This window comes from Pristiophorus japonicus, chromosome 9, assembly GCF_044704955.1.
Source record: "Pristiophorus japonicus isolate sPriJap1 chromosome 9, sPriJap1.hap1, whole genome shotgun sequence".
In the NCBI taxonomy this organism is placed as follows: domain Eukaryota; kingdom Metazoa; phylum Chordata; class Chondrichthyes; family Pristiophoridae; genus Pristiophorus; species Pristiophorus japonicus.
Genome location: NC_091985.1, coordinates 123,988,931 through 124,007,823, shown reverse-complemented (window position 1 = coordinate 124,007,823; position 18,893 = coordinate 123,988,931). Strand labels below are relative to the sequence as shown.

Genomic DNA, 18,893 nt, shown 5'->3' with positions numbered 1-18,893 from the left:
CAGTGGGACAGGTGGTGTTGCTCTGTTTCTCTTTTATAAACACAGTATGTTTTGTGTGTCTGCTGCTTTCCCCAGGCATATAAATCCACCATCTGGCAGGTCCGCCACTTGCCACAAAACAGAGACATCTTCATGACAGCGGGAGGGGCTGGCAATCTGCACCTTTGGAAATAGTGAGTAACCTTCTTTCATTTGTAAGCACAGTACAGTGCTTAAACGCATGTGAAATACCAGCTTCCTGGTTGCTGATGAAGATTCATGATTGAACAGTAGTGAATTATATGCAAGTAATTATGTGCTCAAATTTGAGGCCAGTTTGTTCCTGGCTACACTTGTACATGTTCTGTGACAGAGGCCAGGGAGTAGATTGCTTACTTCCCTGTATGGTGCATATTATTATGGGAAGATCAAATGAGTGGAAGAGAATAAAAGCAAGTTGCCAAAAAGAAATATTCTATTTTCTGTTTTTGAATATACAGTATAAGCTAACACCTAAAGGCTGATTTTGCCCCCCTGCCCCTCCCTGGGCACTGCTGCACCAGTGCCTTTTGAAACCTAGCTGACTTGAGCATACCTGAACCTGGCTGAATTTCTGGTTTCATGTAATTTGAAGTTTTGGCCTACTGCCCATGATTTCACTTTCTGCTGCTGTGTGGTTCCTGTGTCTCCAGCCTCCCGTGAAAAATAACAACCAGGCAGCCTTGAACTCAGCTATTCTGCCCTGCTGGTTTTGATAAAATTCTGAAACGCATGTATTGTGTATGAAATAACCTCACGAGGCCGAGTACTGTAATGAAACTAGTATGACCTTGGTCTCTTTATTATAACTCCAGAGTGCCTAAACAATAAGGTAGCCAGCCTTTTATACCAGCACAGCACGAGGTGTGGGTGACCCGTAGGACTCCTGCAATCACGCCCTCTGGTGGCAACTATATTTAGCTACATAGATAACATCACTCCCTCAAGTCTTTGATACAACTATTTACAGGTTGAGACGGTCGGGGGCCCTTTGCTCCCGGGTTGATCGTCTCAGTTCGAAACTGGGCGTGAGTGAGCCGGTCAGGGCATCGCTGCGCTGCGGTGCAGTGGGTCTGGCCAGACTGTCCCGGGGGACAGGTTCTTCTTCATGGTTGGCAGCAGGGTCGATTGCTGGTTGTGTCTGTGTGTATTGAAGTGGGTCGTCAATGTTGATGTCGTCTTCCGTTTGTTTCTGGTTGTCGGTGAAACGCAACCTGGTCTGATCAATATGCTTTCTGTACGTTTGGTCATTTATCAATTTGACTACAAACACCCTACTCCCCTCCTTGGCCAAAACAGTGCTAGCAACCCACTTAGGACCTGGACCATAGTTGAACACAAACGGGATCATTCACATCAATATCACGAGTTACAGCTGCGCGATCATGATGCATGCTCTGCTTTTTGCCGCCGGGTTTCCACATATTCATTGAGATCTGGGTGGACTAGGGAGATCCTTGTCTTGAGGGCCCTCTTCATAAGAAGTTCAGCAGGCGGGATCCCTGTGAGCGAGTGGGGCCGTGTCCAATAAGCGAGCAGAATGCGAGCCAAGCGGGTCTGCAAGGGGCCATCCGTCACTCGCTTCAGGCTCTGCTTAATCGTTTGGACTGCCCACTCCGCTTGGCCGTTGGAGGCGGGCTTGAAAGGAGCAGGCCTGACCTGCTTGATGCTGTTGCGGGTCATTAACTCGCTGAACTCTGAGCTAGTGAAACAGGGTCAATTGTCACTGACCAGGACGTCGGGCAGGCCATGAGTGGCAAACATTGCCCTGAGGTTTTCAATGGTGGCTGTGGACATGCTGGATGACATTATCACATATTCAATCCATTTAGAGTAGTCATCCACAACTGCGAGAAACATTTTCCCGAGGAAAGGACTGGCATAATCCACATGAATCCTGGACCATGGTTTGGAGGGCCATGACCACAGGCTCAAGGAAGCCTCCCTGGGCGCATTGCTCAGTTGTGAGCAGCTGTAGCATTGGTGCATGCATGATTCAAGATCTGAGTCGATGCCGGACCACCACACATGCTATCTGGCAATAGCCTTCATCATGACTATGCCTGGGTGTGTACTGTGGAGGTCGAGTTTAAAGGTCTCCCTGCCTTTTTTTGGCAAAACCACGCAATTACCCCATAATAAGCAGTTGGACTGAATAGACATTTCATCTTTGCGGCGGTGAAAAGGCTTAAATTCGCCCTGCATTTCCCCATGAATGGCTGACCAGTTCCCGCTTAGGACACAACTCTTTAATTGAGATAGCACCGGGTCCTGGCTGGTCCAGATTTTGATCTGGCGAGCCGTGACGGGTGACCCTGCGCTCAAAAGCCTCCATGACCATTACCAAGTCTGCAGGCTGTTCCATTTGAACTTCGGTGGTGGGTAGTGGAAGCTGGCTGAGTGCATCAGCACAGTTGTCGGTGCCTGGTCTGTGGCGAATAACATTGTCGTACGTGGATAGTGTCAGTGCCCATCTTTGGATACGGGCTGAAGCATTGGTGTTTATACCTTTTGCTTTCAGAGAACAATGAAATGAGTGGCTTGTGGTCAGTTTCGAGCTCAAATGGCAGGCCGAATAGGTGCTGGTGCATTTTCCTAACTGCATAAACGCACGCTAAGGCCTCTTTTTCAACTATAGGTTCTTTCAGCCTTGTAAAGGCTCCTGGACGCATATGCAACCGGGTGGAGCTTCCCCAATACATTGGCTTACTGTAGCACACAACCGATCCTGCACGATGAGGCATCACAAGCTAGCACTAATCATTTGCATGGGTCACCTAGTACAAGTAACTTATTAGAGCATAACAGGTTCCTAGCCTTCTCGAAGGCTGTCTCTTGAGATTTACCTCAAACCCAGTCATTACAGCATTCTTCAGCCTGTGGAAAGGTTTTACGCCATACTATGCCCGCCTGGGGCCCCACACGGTGCTGACCTTTATCTTCCTGGAACAGATGAACAAATATTAATCAGCAGCATGTGCAAAGGTTCTAACAACGTGCTCAACCCAGGTAGAAAGTTACCAAAGTAATTGAGGAGTCCCAGGAACGAACGCAGCTCCGTCACATCTTGGGGTCTAGATGCATTCTTGATGGCCCCCGTCTTGGAGTCCGTGGGCCTGATGCCAACAGCTGCGATCTTCCTTCCCAAAAATTCAACCTCTGGCGCCAGGAAAACTCACGGAGCATTTCAGCCTGAGCCCCAGTCTGTCCAGGTGACGCAGGACTTCTTCCAGGTTGTGTATGTGTTCTGTGGTGTCACGACCAGTGATCAGGATGTTGTCTTGGAACACGACAGTCCTCTGGACGGATTTTAGCAAGTTCCTCTGGAATATTGCAGCAGCCTAACGAATCCCAAAGGGGGATCGGTGGTAAATAAACAGTCCCTTGTGCGTGTTAATGCATGTCAGCTTTTTCGAGGATTCAGCCAGCTCTTGAGTCATGTAGGCGGAGGTCAGGTCCAACTTGGAAAACGACTTCCCGCCCGCCAGCGTTGCAAATGGGTTGTCTGCCTTCGGTAGTGGGTACTGGTCCTGTAGCGAGACTCCGGTTGATTGTCACCTTGTAGTCCCTGCAAATTCAGACCGTGCCATCACTTTTCAAAACTGGGTCGATGGGCCAGTCCCATTCATTGAACTCAACAGGCGAAATGATTCTTTCACGTTGAAGTCGGTCCAGCTAAATCTTGACTTTCTCCCTCATCATATAAGGAACTGCCCGAGCCTTGTGATGGGCAGGCCGTGCATCCAGGACTCGATGGATTTGCACCTTGGTTCCCGTGAAGTTGCTGATGCCTGGTTCAAATAGCGAGAGGAGCTTGCTCAAGACCTGGGCACACAAGGTGTCATCCACTGATGACGAGGCTTTGATGTCATCCCAGTTCCATCTGAGATTTTTTTGGAGCCAACTTCTGCAAAACAGCGTTGGGCCATTGCCTGGAACAATCCATAAGGATAAATCATGCACAGCTCTGTCGTACGACACCTTCACAGCTGCACTTCCAATGACTGGAATGAGTTGGTTGGTGTAGGTACGAAGTTTTGCTTTGATGGGACTCAGTTTAGGCCTCTACCTAGTTGACTCAATTTTTTGAAAGTCTTCTGACTCATTATTGACTAACTCGCACCCATGTCTAACTCCATAGAACCTGGAACTCCATTTAGCTTTACTTCCAGCATGATAGGAGGGCTCTTAATGGTGAAGGTGTGCACCCCATGCACTTCTTCCTCAGGCTGAGTTGCCTGTTCTGCGTGATCCACGCCGGATCGATCATCCTCTGCCACGTGGTGTATCGCAGCACGTCTGCACATTCGCTGGAGGTGCCCCATCGTTGCACAGCCTTTGCCCACGTAGTGCTTGAATCGGCACTGATGAGCCTGATGATTGCCCCTGCAGTGCCAACAAGGTGCTAATGGATTCGCATTCACCCATGGTGGCGGACTCTGAGTCACTCCAGGTCTTGTAGCAGCAGGCAAACTAGCCTAGCCATGAGCAGTTCTGCATGCTGGTGACTTTAGTTTGTGTACAATACTTGCCGGTCCCGTTGAGAAGAGATCACTTTAGTGTTGTCGTCCGTGGACATGAATGCCTGGGCGATCGTGATGGCTCTGCTCAGGCCTAGGTTTTCGGCAGCCAGCAGCTTGCGAAGAATGACCTCATGGCTGATTCCCAGCACGAAAAAGTCCCGCGGCATTTCCCCCAACGCAGCTCCGAATTGGCAGGACCCAGCAAGACGTCTCAGGTCGGTGACAAATCCCGCCACGTCCTGACCCACAGTGCAATGGTGCGTGTAAAAGCGATACCTGGCCATGAGGATGCACTCCTTCGGTTTTAAGTGGTCGCCGACCAGTGTGCATAGCTCAGTGTGTTCTTTCTGTGATGGTTTCGTTGGGGAGAGGAGATTCTTGATTCCGTATATTTTGGACCCAAAAACGGTGAAGAGGACAGTCCTGTGTTTAACGGCGTTGTCTGCTCCTTCCAGTCTGTTGGCCATGAAGTACTGGTCAAGGCGATCAACAAATATTTCTAAAATACCAATGGCAGCCATGGTCACATGAAAGTTCGTATTTCTTTACTCGTCGCCAGTTATTGTGTATGAAATAATCTCACGAGGCCGAGTACTGTAAGCTGAAACTAGTATGACCTAGGTCTCTTTTATTATAACTCGAGTGCCTAAACAATAAGTTAGCAATCCTTTTATACCGGCACAGCACAAGGTGCGGGTGACCCGTAGGACTCCTGCAGTCATGCCCTCTGGTGGCAACTATATATAGCTATATACATGCCAGATCTTGAGACACATGATGTTGAGATTACTGGCAACCTTCTTTCAGATCTTCCAATTTGAATGGCCAGCATATCCTCCAATGTCTGCTTTCTTCAGTGGTCTGAGTCATCTGACTGACACAATCCCAGGAACACAACATGGAGTGTTCTAATGGCATTCCCGCATTAAATATATAAAAATTAAACTCCTCCCCTCTGTTTCAGGCAGGAGCGCTCTGAAACCCCAGGAAATGCACAAATGGTATTGGATGCCCGAGGTGAGAGCTTTTAGTCCAGTCTCCTCCGCCTGCATCCCAGAAGCAGACCCTGCTGTAGGACATTAGATCCCATAACCACTAATATGTTGGACGGTCATTATATGTTTAAAGGTTGCAATGATGGCCTAAATCGCAAGAGCAAAGCACAAGCATCTCCACTCTTGAGATGTGTTGGTGTTTTGGAGCACATTCTAGAGTCTTACTTTGTATAACTGGATTTCTGGCAGTTTTCCATTTTGGAATGAACTTTTTTCCTGGGGGATTGGAAGGGAGGTTGAATATAATATCTGTGATGGACAATGTTAGTTCTTGCTTTTATAGCTAAGATAAAAGCTGCATTACTGGCAGCTATAGACAAAGACCATGGTAATTATTTTTCTGAGAGTTGGAGGGTGAAGTTAACCTTTTGTTGCGTCAGTGAAGGCTGAAAGGCGGCGTTGTCTGAAACTCTGAATATCTCTTAATCTGACATTCCTCTCCTTGTGTGATTTCCAGTGAGTACCCTGCCCAACGCTCAAAGAAGGACTCTGAGAACACAGACACGGGAGTTGCAGGCACAGTCACGCTGCTACAGAATGTTACAATCTCTACCCAGCCTATAGGAAGCCTTGACTGGAGCCCAGACAAACAGGGCCTCTGTGTGTGCACTGCATTTGATCAAACAGTGAGAGTTCTGATTGCTACCAAACTTAATAGAGTTTAATGAATGAACCAAGGTATTATGCAAACAGCTATCTCCATCCTACAGCATAATATGTCCTTTGCACAATATAAAATTTCTCAGATGAATGTAATGAGAATTGTGAGACTAAAAAGGTTAACACTTCTATATAAATTGTAAAAGAAATTCAGTTGCAAAATAGGTTATTTTATTTCTTTTTCTTTTTCTTTTCCCTTCCCTTTGCAGGACACTTGGTACCAAATATTCTCTTGCCAGCCGATGAAGCTGGGGGTTAGTGCACCATTTGTACTGCACCAACGGCCAACAGAAGTCATTGTGGAGATGGATCATGTCCAATTTACCATCTTGAACAAGAACATTTTTCTTCTGATGGTGCTCCATCTAGTGGCCTGAATGAGAATTGCTCAAATGAAGTGCAAGTTTAACTGGCAGCTTGCATTCTAGTGGGCAGTTCAGCGCTTGAGCTACATGACCTCTGCAGAATCTGTTTTGAGTGTTAAAAATGTTTGTTTTATTCTATAGGAAAATTATCCATTTTATAATTTTCCTGATAATGTTATACTGTAACTTTTCTTTTGAAGTTGTACTTTCTTTGAAAAGTCAGGAAACATGGCATGAGTGAATATTCTGCTCACTTACTAAATTTCATTTAAAATACCTTTTGAAGGTTTGCATTTTTTCTTCTCGACACTTTTCAGTTGTATGTATAATATTAGAGTTGTCCAACCTTTGGAGCTAGGGCTGGATACTTATGTCAAAATCAGTGAGTGGACTGCATCTGATTACGCAGTAATGCAAGTTCCCAAAAGTGACAACTCCTCCATACACACAAACATGTGAGACTTCCCCCTCCCATGCACAATAAAACAAGTCTCCACCCCCTTTCTCCCCCTTGCCCATCCCATCCTCCCCGTTCCGAGAAGCTTACAAGCTTCAGCTCTTTAAATTTCTTTGGTCTGGAGAACTGGTTAAAGGCTGCTTCCTGATTGGTACAAAATCCACTGTAATATAAATTTTTACTTTTGCCAAATGTTATATAATTTGCCTTGTGTACATCGATAAACAACTTCCTATTGCTCCTTCATTGTTACGGCTGAAGAATTGGATAGATTTAAATTCTGTCACTGTCTTCATGAGGGCAATAGACTCTCATTGGATATTATTATCTCATTGCAAGTACACATTTAAACATTTTATTTTGTCTATTGTAAATAAAGTGAATCTGAAAAGCAATTCTGATAGTTCCTACTTCACTGATTTTGTTTTAAAGTTGGTTTTACTATCTGCCTGAAATTATCCGCTATATTTTGTACATTTGCATTCGAAAAGTGTTAGCGATAATTTGCCACATCTCCTAAATAAAATGTACTCATATATATCTGTTGGATCTTTATTTGTACAATAATACTTTGTTCTATACCTGCATTTCTTGGCTAGCTGAGTATTTGACACTCATGGAAAACCTATTGCCATGTTTTTAAAAAAAAAACTTGAATTCATATAGTGACTTTCACACCTTCAGAATATCCCAAAGTGCTTCACAGCAAATGAATTACTTTTAAAGTTTAGTCACTCGTTATGTAGACATGTGTGGCAGATAATTTTATGTTCCACAAAAAGTTAATGAGAGAAATAACTAGTTCTTCTGTTTTGGTGGTGCTTGAGATATGGATATTGGCCAGAACTCCTTGCTCTATTTTGAATAGTGCCATGAGATCTGTAGGATTCCTGTTTGTCAAATAGAATGTACACTTTCTCCCCGTAGGGACACACTAAGTACAGAGAGTTTTTGGCACAGGTTGGCAGACTTCTAGCTTGGGTGCTCCCAAGTGCGTGTAGAAGTATTCATTAAAGTTTAATCCGCTAAAATCACGCTGCCTAGAATTCAGAGCACTGGTAAAGCTTCCCTTGATTCTACATCTAGAACCATCCTAAATATCGGGGGGCGGGAAAGCTTGCAAAGTTGGATGGAGCCAGATGGGGAAAAATCCCAGCCCATGGTAACCTTGCTATCCTTTCTGGTTTAATTGGTGAGTTGGACTGATTAGTCAATAATCAACACTGTATTGGGGTAGTGCAGACCTGGCTGTATTAACAGGTCTACCACCAATTGTGGATGGTTCTGAACTTCTAGTTCCAAGCATAACATCTTGGAGTCAACCGCAACCTCAAAACTCACTTCATTCTCTCTCCTACACCCATTGAAGACAGTCACTGCATTAATAGCTCTCTCATTTTGAGAATTTATATGAACTCCCACTATATATACATAACATGATGTTCACATGTCCATAGGGTAAATATAGTTTTACTTGTCTGAATCCTACTGCCTTTGCCTAGGTCCTACATTGTTTTTCTAATATAGTAATTTCCTGTGAAATTATGCAATAGCTGGAAATGGCCACGTATGATATTGAACCACTTCATTTATATTAAACTTCAGATATGCTGCTTTTTAAAATTAAAGCTGAAAATCCATGGCCGTTCTGGCAGACTCTTGCTGTAACTTTGTTGGGAGACTACTGAAACTACCCTAATCTTGGCCAGGATCCAGATATGCCAGGTCCCAGCTTTATGCCAATCTTTCCTGTATGGCCTCATGAGATTGGAGCCTCTTCCTATTGACATAAAGGAGCACGGAATCGCAGGTGACGCTCCCCAAGTGCGAAGTGCCCGCGTCCCAGCCCTCAGTTGGGATCTGGCGCAATCAAGCTTAGTTAGACATCCCCAATGGGAAACATGAGGCTCCAAGCTGTATCTGGCTGGAGAGTCTAGAATCATGGGTCACCGTCTCTGAATAAGACATTTTAGTCCATATCCCTTAATACCTTTGGTTAACAAAAAGCTAACATAAGGACATAAGAATTTGGAGTAGGCTATTTGGCCATTCAATAAGATAGTGGCGGATCTAACTCCAATTCACTTTCTTGCACTATCTCCATATCCCTTGATTCTCTTAATATTCAAAATCTATTGATTTCTGTCTTGAATATACTCAAATACTGAGCTTCCACAGCCCTATAGGGCAGAGAATTCCAATGATTCACCACCCTCCGAGTGAAGAAGTTTCTCCTCAGCTCAGTCATAAATGGCCGACCCTTTATTCTGAGACGGTGACCCCTGGTTCTAGACTCCCCAGCCAGAGGAAACCTCCTCCCTGCATCTACCCTGTCGAGCCCTGTAAGAACGAGATCATCTCTCATTCTTCTAAACTCTAGAGAATATAGGCATAATCTACTCAATCTCTCCTCATAGGACAATCACCCCATCCCAGAAATCCGTCTGGTGAACCTTCGTTGTATATGGCATATATACTTCCTTAGGTAAGGAGACCAAAACTGTACACAATACTCCAGGTGCGGTCTCACCATGGCCCTATATAATTGCAGCAAGACGTCTTTACTCTTGTACTCAATCCTCTTGTAATAAAGGCCAACATACAATTTGCTTTCTTAATTGCTTGCTGTACCTGCATGTTAACTTTCAGTGATTTGTGTACAAGGACATCCAGGTCCCTCTGAACACCAACATTTCCTAATCTCTCACCCCTTAAAAAAATACTCTGCTTTTCTATTTTTCCTACTAAAGTGGATAACTTCACATTTCTCCCCATTATATTCCATTTGCCATGTTCTTGCCCACTCACTTAGCCTGTGTATATCCTCTTAAAGCCTCTTTGCATCCTCCTCACAACTTACATTCCCACCAAGATTTGTATCAGCAGCAGACTTAAATATGTTACATTTGGTCCCCGCATCCAAATCATTGCTATAGATTGTGAATAGCTGAGGTCCAAGCACCGAACCTTGTGGTGCCCCACTAGTTACAGTCTGCCAACCCAAAAATGACCCATTTATTCCTACTCTCTGTTTTCTGTCTGTTAACCAATCCTCAATCCATGCTAATATATTACCCCCAAGCCCATGAGCCCCCCTTTCATATGGTAGTAGCAAAGCAAATCAAATGTCAACATCTAAGTTGGCTATCCAGGCCACAGCTTTCGGTGTAACAGCATGGATATCTTGTAGGCTGCCTGCAAATTTCCTCTGAGGGCAGTGCTCAATGATGTGCTCCAGGGTCTGATTAGGAACTCCACAGTCACATGATGAGGATGCTTTAATCTTCCACCTATGGAGAAGGTGGTAGTATCTACCATGACCAGTTCTGAGACAGTTGATGATTGAACACTGTTTGCGAGGAAGGTTTGATCCTGTGGGGTCCACTATAAGGAATCCATTCTGTATGTCGCAGTTCTTCCAAGCATTTCGCCATCAGTCATCAAGGCTGAAGGGAGATTGCTGAAGGGCTTCGGCAATGGTCCAAAATGGCCTTCTAGATTTGGGACGGGTTGGCGGTAGGTTGTTCAAGTCAGCCTGGATCAGCATGTCTTTGCTGCTGTAGCGGTTGTATTCTCTGGAGACTGCACCTTTGTGACGTATGTGTGGTGGTGCGATGTTTGCAAGCACGGGCAGCCAAGGTGTTGGTGTCGTAAAAGAGTACCGGTGATAATTCTCACAGTCGAATTCAGCTGGACATCAATGGATTTGACATGCGGATTTGATAACTATGCCAGAGAGCAGTACTCCCCTGTAGAGTACACCAGGGCGAGTGCTGCTGTACGGAAGATTTGAGCATCTGCTCCCCATGTGGATCCGACGAGTTTCTGGATCAAGTTGACCCTACTCTTTAGTTTTTTCCCAAGGTTCTCAAGATGTTATCTATATGACAGGATGCGATCAAGCGTGACTCCTAAAGGGGTGGACGATGACAGACTTTTCGCAGCCCACCTGATTATGTGATCTTAGCTCTTAGATCACAACTAATGTCATCTCACAGGACACTTAACTTGTCGTTAAATCGACAGTAGAAAACCATGAGCCCTAATTTTGTTTAATAACCTCTTGTGTGGCACCTTATCGAATGCCTTCTGAAAATCTAAATACACCACATCCACTGGCACCCCCCTTATCTATTCTACTAGTTACAACCTCATGATTTCCCTTTTATAAATCTGTGTTGACTTTGCCCAATCCTATTATTATTTTCTAAATGCCCTGTTACCACGGCCTTAATAATAGATTTTAGCATTTTCCCTACTACTGATGTCAGGCTAACTGGTCTGTAGTTCCCTGTTTTCTCTCTCCCTCCTTTCTTAAAAAGCGGAGTTACATTAGCTACCTTCCAATTCATGGGAACGGTTCTAGAATCTATGGAATTTTGGAAGACAACAACCAATGCATCCACTCTGATTTAAAATTAACAATTGACCTAGCCTAATTGCCGTTTGCGGAAGAGAGTTCCAAACTTTTACCACCCTTTGTGTGTAGAAGTGTTTCCTAATTTCACTCCTGAAAGGTCTGGCTCTAATTTTTAGACTATGTCCTCTAGTCCTAGACCCCAACCAGGGGAAATAGTTTCTCTCTATCTACTCTACCTGTTCCCCTTAACATCTTGAAAACTTTGATCAGATCAGCCCTTAACTTTCTAAATTCTAGGGAATACAACCCTAATTTGTGTAATCTCTCCTCGTAACTTAACCCTTGAAGTCCAGTAAATTCTAATAAACCTACGTTGCACTCCCTCCAAGGCTAATATATCCCTCCTAAAGTGTGGTACCCAGAATTTCTCACAGTACTCCAAGTGTGGTCTGACCAGGTTTTTGTACTGGCAGCATAATCTCTACCCCCTTGTACTCTAGTCCTCTAGATATAAAAGCCAGCATTCCATTAGCATTTTTAATTATTTTCTGTATCTATTCATGACATTTTATTGATCTATGTCCCTGAACCTCCAAGTCGCTTTGGACCTACACTGCTTTCAGCTTTTCACCATTTCAAAAGTACCTTGTTCTATCCTTTTAGGTCCAAAGTGGATAACCTCACAGTTGCTTACATTGAAATCCATCTGTCACAGTTTTGCTCATTCACTTAATCTATCAATATCACCTTTGTAATGTTATGCTTTCAGCTACACTGCCTACAAATGGCTCCCAGACATGGTGGCACCAAAGATTTATTTTGTGGGGTGGGGGAGATGGAGAGGTAGACTTCCTCCAGATTTTCTAGGCATTTTGATATTGGCTTGCCCCAGATGCATCCCTAACTTGCCAAAGGCTTGCTACTCACAGCCCCTCCTGATTCCACAATGTTAGACAGGGTCAGTAACAGAATCTTTCAGGTTGGGGGCCGCATCCTGACACATGTCGGGATGCATTCCCTGTGCAGATTTTCTTATAGGTAACAATGCAATTTTAAGTATGGCATTGAAGTGACATTTCAGGCGCACCAGTCACTCTTTGGGGTCATGACAACCAAAAGGCACTGCTTGGATTTGAACCTAGAATCTCATCTTTATTAGATACGTGCTTTGACCAGCTAAGTCATGGCACCTCATTACTTGTTTAAAACCTGTTACATCTCTAACATCTTCCATTTCAGATAAAAGGTAATCGACTTGAAACTTAGCTCTGTTTCTTTTTCCACAGATGCTGCCTGTCAGAAGGTGGATCTTTACTTTTTTTTCAGTCTTGTGTGTGTGTCGAGTTGCACAATGTCTTTTTTGCCTGATCGGTCCCAAGAACGCGATCTTGGAACTGTGCCTGTCTGCAGCACCTGTCTGTTAATGGAAATCCCCCTTGGGCTGTTTTATAACTGAACAGTTTTCAGATTTCAGCCGTACAGACAGACGGAGCCCTGGGAGTGATTAGATCGGTGCGACAAACTGAATTGGACGCGTAAACGGCAATTGGCAATCATTTCTATTGTAGTAAAAGGCATAATATCGGTAATAAAACATTGGGTACATTGGTGGAAGAAAGGTATCTAAGCTTGCTTACAACCAGCCAACCTCCTGGGCCTGGCCAGTAGCTTTTTAAATGCCATTTCAGCCCTTTATTACCCATTGTTTTTGACTTTTTAAAAAAGAAAGCTTTGGAGAGGGGAGAGTTGAAGAGAACTTTCGTCTTGCTACTTGTCAACGAGAGCTACACTGACCGAGGGAGAGAGAAGGAGGGATCTACACAGCGAGGTGCCCTGATCCTGTAAATCTTCTGGGAATCAGCAGACCAGGCTTCAGTGCCTATGCTCACTGAACCTGTGGAGAGACAATCACTTGTGTAATGTCTGTAAGCTTGTAATGTTTGTAGCTCCACACTGTGGATGTGGATGTATTGTGTACTGCAACTGCAGAGTTAATAATAAACAGAACCAGGCAGATTCCGGAGGCTTCCGAGAGAGCTGCCTGCCATGTTAGGAGCTGTGTGATTTGGCGATGAGATGGGATTTTTCGGATGATTTAAAGCTTAAATTTTGTTGGTGAAGGATTCAGCCAGCCGACAGAGAGACTTTGGAAGTTCTGTCTTTGGAAAAAGCTACAAAAATCCAAGATAAAATACAGCACACGGTGTGAACAGCTAGAGGTTAAAATGGCAGGTGTAATCGGACATTTGGGGGAATATAGACACGAGCAGGAACATTTTAAAGTGTATGTGGATCGGCTAGAAATGCATTTCACTGCAAATAACATAATCAAAGTTCCAGACAATGCAGTCCAGAACCAGGCTGTGTTGGAACGTAAGAAAGCGATCTTCTTATCGGAGGCGAGTCCGGCATTGTACGAAACCCTTGTAAATCTGCTTGTGCCTGACGAGCCAAAGGACACAACGCTTAAAGAGATTTTAACGAAGCTGGGGCAGCACTATAACCCCAAACCGTTAGAAATTGCTGAAAGCTATCGTTTTGGGATTTGGAATCAAAAGGCTGATGAACGTATCAGTGATTACATTGTAGCATTAAAAAAGCTATCGATGCACTGTAATTTTGGAAACTTTCAAAACCGAGCATTACGGGATCGTTTTGTTTGTGGGGTGAAAAATGATGCGACCAGAAGGAAGTTATTGACGACGAAGGACTTGACTTTTGAGATTGCTTGTCAGACAGTGAGGTCGATGGGCATGGCTGAACAATATTCCCGAGAATTAAATAATGATTACAGTCGTCAGTCAACCGAGGTAAATCACCTGCAGGTTCAAAGTAAAAGACAGTGGGGGCCCAAAGTCTCATAAACTGGAAATTCTAACAGAGCGTCGAAGTCGTGCTATAGGTGCCTGGGACAACACATTGCTCAAAGTTGTCCATACATGAAGGCAGAGTGTTTCTTCTGCAGAAAGACTGGGCATCTTGCGAAGGTATGCCGACTGAAGGGTAAACCAGTTTTTAAAGCTATGAGTCCAGCGTTCAAAGCTATGAGTAGAAATCCCAAGAGACTACATAGCATGGAAGAACAACAACAAGATGAGGAGATGTTAGAGTTACACGTCATCAGGAGCACGAGGTAAACGGACAGCGATTCGGAAAGCATCAAAATCCACATAGATGCTGCGGGATTCAAGATACCAATGGAAATTGACACGGGTGCATCCATGAGTGTTGTACTGGAGTCACTGTACCTCGACAAATTGCGTGATTTTCAACTGGAGAAATCCAAAATAGAGCTGCGAGGCTACTCGGGAGAGAATTCCTGTGGTAGGTCATATCAACGTACCGGTGAAATATAAAGATCAATTTCAGAACTTGCCTCTAATAGTAGTGAAAGGGGACAAGGCTGCCTTACTAGGAAGAAATTGGTTGAGCTCACTGAAGCTGGATTGGAATAAGGTTTTCTGTGTGGAAGCGAGATTTTCATCAACAGATGAGGTTATCAAGAAGTATCCGAAGGTCTTCTGTGAATCGGGCAGTCCAATCCAAGGCTTCAAGGCGAGTGTCAGGGTACAGAAGGACGCTAGATCAGTTTACTACAAGCCACGTTCCGTACCATATGCACTCAAGGAGAAAGTTGAGCAAGAACTCAAAAGTCTAGAGACTGAGAACATTATTTGTAAGATAGATCGATGTAATTGGGCTACACCCATTGTTGTTGTATCTAAATCTGATGGTAAGGTAAGATTGTGTGGTGATTATAAAGTAACTTTAACCAGGTTCTAGAGGGTAATATCCCCAATACATTGCCGAATATAGAAGATTTGTTCACAACACTGACAGGTGGTCAGATCTTCTCAAAACTGGATCTTACGAATGCCCACTTACAGCTTGAACTAGATGAGGAGTCCAAGTCATGTTTGACTATCAGTACTCATCTAGACCTATATCAATTTAATAGGCTACCGTTTGGTATGTCTTCCGCCCCTGCCATATTCCAAGGGGTGATGAACCAGATTTTGCAAGGTATTGAAGGGGTAGTATGTTATTTGGATGACATATTAATTTCAGCACCAAATAGGCAAATTCATTTTCACATATTGAATGAAGTCCTCAAATGGCTAGAGAAACACAGAGTACGAGTGTCTGCTCGTAAGTGTGAGTTATTTCAAAACTCAGTGGAGTACTTAGGGTACAGAGTAGACAAAGACGGTTTGCATCCAACCTTGGAAAAATTGGATGCAATTAAAAATGCATCCACTCCCAGGAATGTCACTGAACTTCATTCATTCTTGGGTCTTTTGAACTATTATGGGAAGTTCCTACCAAATTTGGCTACAGTATTACATCCACTGAATGAACTATTGAAAAAACAGGTCCATTGGAAGTGGTCAAAAGAATACGATACAGCATTCAAGGAGTGTAAAAGCAAATTGGTAGAGAGCACCATGTTAGTTCACTATGACATATCTAAGGAGATTAAGCTAGCATGTGATGCCTCTCCGTATGGAGTTGGGGCAGTGATCTCTCATGTATCACGTAGTGGGGAGGAGAGACCAATTGCTTTTGCTTCACGCACTCTCAGTGCCAGTGAGAGTAATTATGCGCAAATTGAAAGGGAAGCTTTGGCATTGATTTTTGGGGTCAAGAAGTTTCACAAATACTTGTATGGTCATAAGTTTACCATCGTTATGGACCATAAGCCCCTAACAGCAATCCTCCATCTAAAGTCCAAAGTTCCAATTTTAGCTGCAGCCCGAATGCAGAGATGGGCTTTGATTTTGTCAGCATATACATATGATATTGAATACAGACAATCAGCTGATCACAGTAATGCTGATGCAATGTTTAGACTGCCTTCCCCATCACAAGTTACACCGGATAGGGAAGAAGTGTTCTATTTTTCATACATTGATGAACTGCCAGTCGCAGCTGAAGAGATTGGTAGAGCAACCAAACGTGACCCAGTGATGTCAAAGGTGTATGAGTAGATTGGAAATGGATGGCCAAACTAGGTAACAGACAAAGATACACATCCATTCTTCATTCGTAGAAATGAATTATCAGTCGATAAAGATTGTATCATGTGGGGTGCAAGAGTGGTTATACCAAATAAATTCAGTCCAAATTATTAGGAGACCTCCATGACCAGCACCTGGGAATGTGCTTGACCAAGAGTTTTGCATGCAGTTATATATGGTGGCCAGGTCTTGATAAAGATATAGAGTACATCATCTGTCAGAGTATGACATGTCAATCGGTAAGCAAGCAACCACCACCAGTACCATTACAGCCATGGAAATGGCCTCCCAGGGTGTGGCAAAGGCAACATATTGATTTTGCTGAGTTAGAAGGACAACAATTGTTCATTGTGATTGATAGCTATTCGAAGTGGGTTGAGGTGTTTCCAATGTGGAAAATAACAACAAGTATAACATTGGACATTTTGTGAAAATTGTTTTTTTCATTTGGCCTCCCTGAAGAAATTGTTTCGGATAATGGACCACAATTTTGTTCCGAAGAATTTGCACATTCACGAGCAAAAATGGTGTGAAACATGTCAAGGTTCCACCATACCATCCTGTTTCGAATGGTGCAGCAGAGCGCAGTGTACAAATTGTAAAACGTGCCCTCATAAAACAAATGTTAGATCCAAATCCAAGGAAACGACAGTTGTCATTGGATCACAAATTGGCTAATTTTTTGATTACATATCGAAATACTCCTCATACAACTACAGGTAGAACACCAGCAGAGTTGTTTCTCAAACGACAGCCACGAACCAGATTCTCGTTGTTAAAACCAAATTTGGCACAGTCCGTAGAAGAGACACAATTAAGACAGAAAATCATGATAGAGGTTACGTAAAAGAAAGAAGTGTGAAATTAAACCAGAAGGTGAGAGTGAAGAACCATCACCATAAGTGGTTACCAGGAAGAGTGGTGAAGATATGTGGTCCTCGCATATATTTGGTAAAGATGTTTAATAATGGACAGGTTAGGTTTGTTCATATTGATCATATTTTACCTACAGACATGGAAGGAGTTGAAGGTGGGAATGTTTCAATTATTTCTGACTCATCAAATAGTTTTGATACACCAGTAGCAAATCCTAAATCCAATGTACTGGAAACAAATCCAGGAGAGAATCAGAATGAAAGTCTGAGTCCGAGTCAGGAAAACAAAGAGCCTGAAGTTAGAGTGAGTTCAAATGAAAATCAAGGAAATTCCGTGGAGGAAACGTTCCTCAGGATGAGCCTCGAATGAGTTTAGATTCAACACCATGTTTGGAAGTTTCTGATCGAGAGCGAAGATATCCTCTTCGAAACAGAAAACAAGTGGTAACGTTAAATTTGTAAATATGGAAAAAAAAAGTTTATATCCTGTGTTATGTATAAACATGAAAGTTATGTATGTTTGTTATAATAACTTCTTCATTAAGGAGGGAGAAGTGTAATGTCTGTAAGCTTGTAATGTTTGTAGCTCCACACTGTAGATGTGGACGTATTGTGTACTGCAACTGCAGCGTTAATAATTAACAGAACCAGACAGATTCCGGAGGCTTTCGAGGGAGCTGCCTGCCATGTTAGGAGCTGTGTGTACTGTGCTCTGTGAAGATATCAGAACTTGAACAGAAGAACAGTTTGTTGTAGGATTTATGGTCCTTGTCTCAGGTGGTCAGCTTGTTATTCCATTTAAGTCTGCACCTGTTGGCTGACAGTTGGCGAATTATATATTATAACATTTTACTGTAACATTTGGGTACCGAATGTACTGGCTGTAGAAATTTTTTGATCCATTCGAAATTTGTGTTTTTTTTCCCTCTGGTTTTGTGCCTTTCTCAGATGACTACATGGCTGCAAGTGGGGCAGGGATTATGTAGGAAGTGTAAACAGGCCTATAATAACCTGAGCTTTTCTACTGCCATTCACGTGTGCACTTTGGCTGCTGGTCCGGACCTGAGCCATTCAATACTGTTCCACTTTTCCCCCTCTTTCCTTTTCTCTTTATCCCTCCCTGACCGTTCTCCCCTGTCATCATGCCTCCTTTCATCTCTCCTCCCTTGCATACTCTGCCTTCCCAAATCTCTACCCCAATTCTTCATTACTCTTCGACCTTCTGCTGACATCCTAGGCTTGACTCCCTCTTAGATAGCCAACAGCTTCCCTCTGTGCCTCTCTTGGCATCCTACGAAGGGCCCATTAAGGCACTCGTCGCTGCTTCCTTACGAGCAGCACCCCAACTGTCCCATCCTACTCTCTCGCCGATCTTCCCACCCAGCGCACTCACTGGGGGATAATCTTGCCAATCTCCTCCCCATCCAATAGTATTTGAAACAAATATTTATTATTTCAATCATTTAATTCAAGTCTAAAGCAGGTTACACAATATTTTGAATTATTCATTTATAGTATTAAAGTACACATGACTCATCAGAAATTCATTTTTAAATGGTAGT

At 43.6% G+C, this 18,893-nt stretch overlaps 1 protein-coding gene across 1 annotated transcript in view; it reads left to right on the top strand.

Moving 5' to 3' along the window:
- The window catches only part of dnaaf10 (dynein axonemal assembly factor 10), a 44,319-nt gene extending 36,720 nt beyond the window's left edge, over window positions 1-7,599 (top strand). The window contains exons 7-9 of the mRNA XM_070888770.1: window positions 76-173; window positions 6,054-6,274; window positions 6,466-7,599. Coding sequence (XP_070744871.1) covers window positions 76-173; window positions 6,054-6,261 — 306 coding nt within the window. The 3' untranslated portion in view covers window positions 6,262-6,274; window positions 6,466-7,599. The remainder of the gene's footprint in view (window positions 1-75; window positions 174-6,053; window positions 6,275-6,465) is intronic.
- The last annotated feature ends 11,294 nt before the right edge of the window (window positions 7,600-18,893 follow it).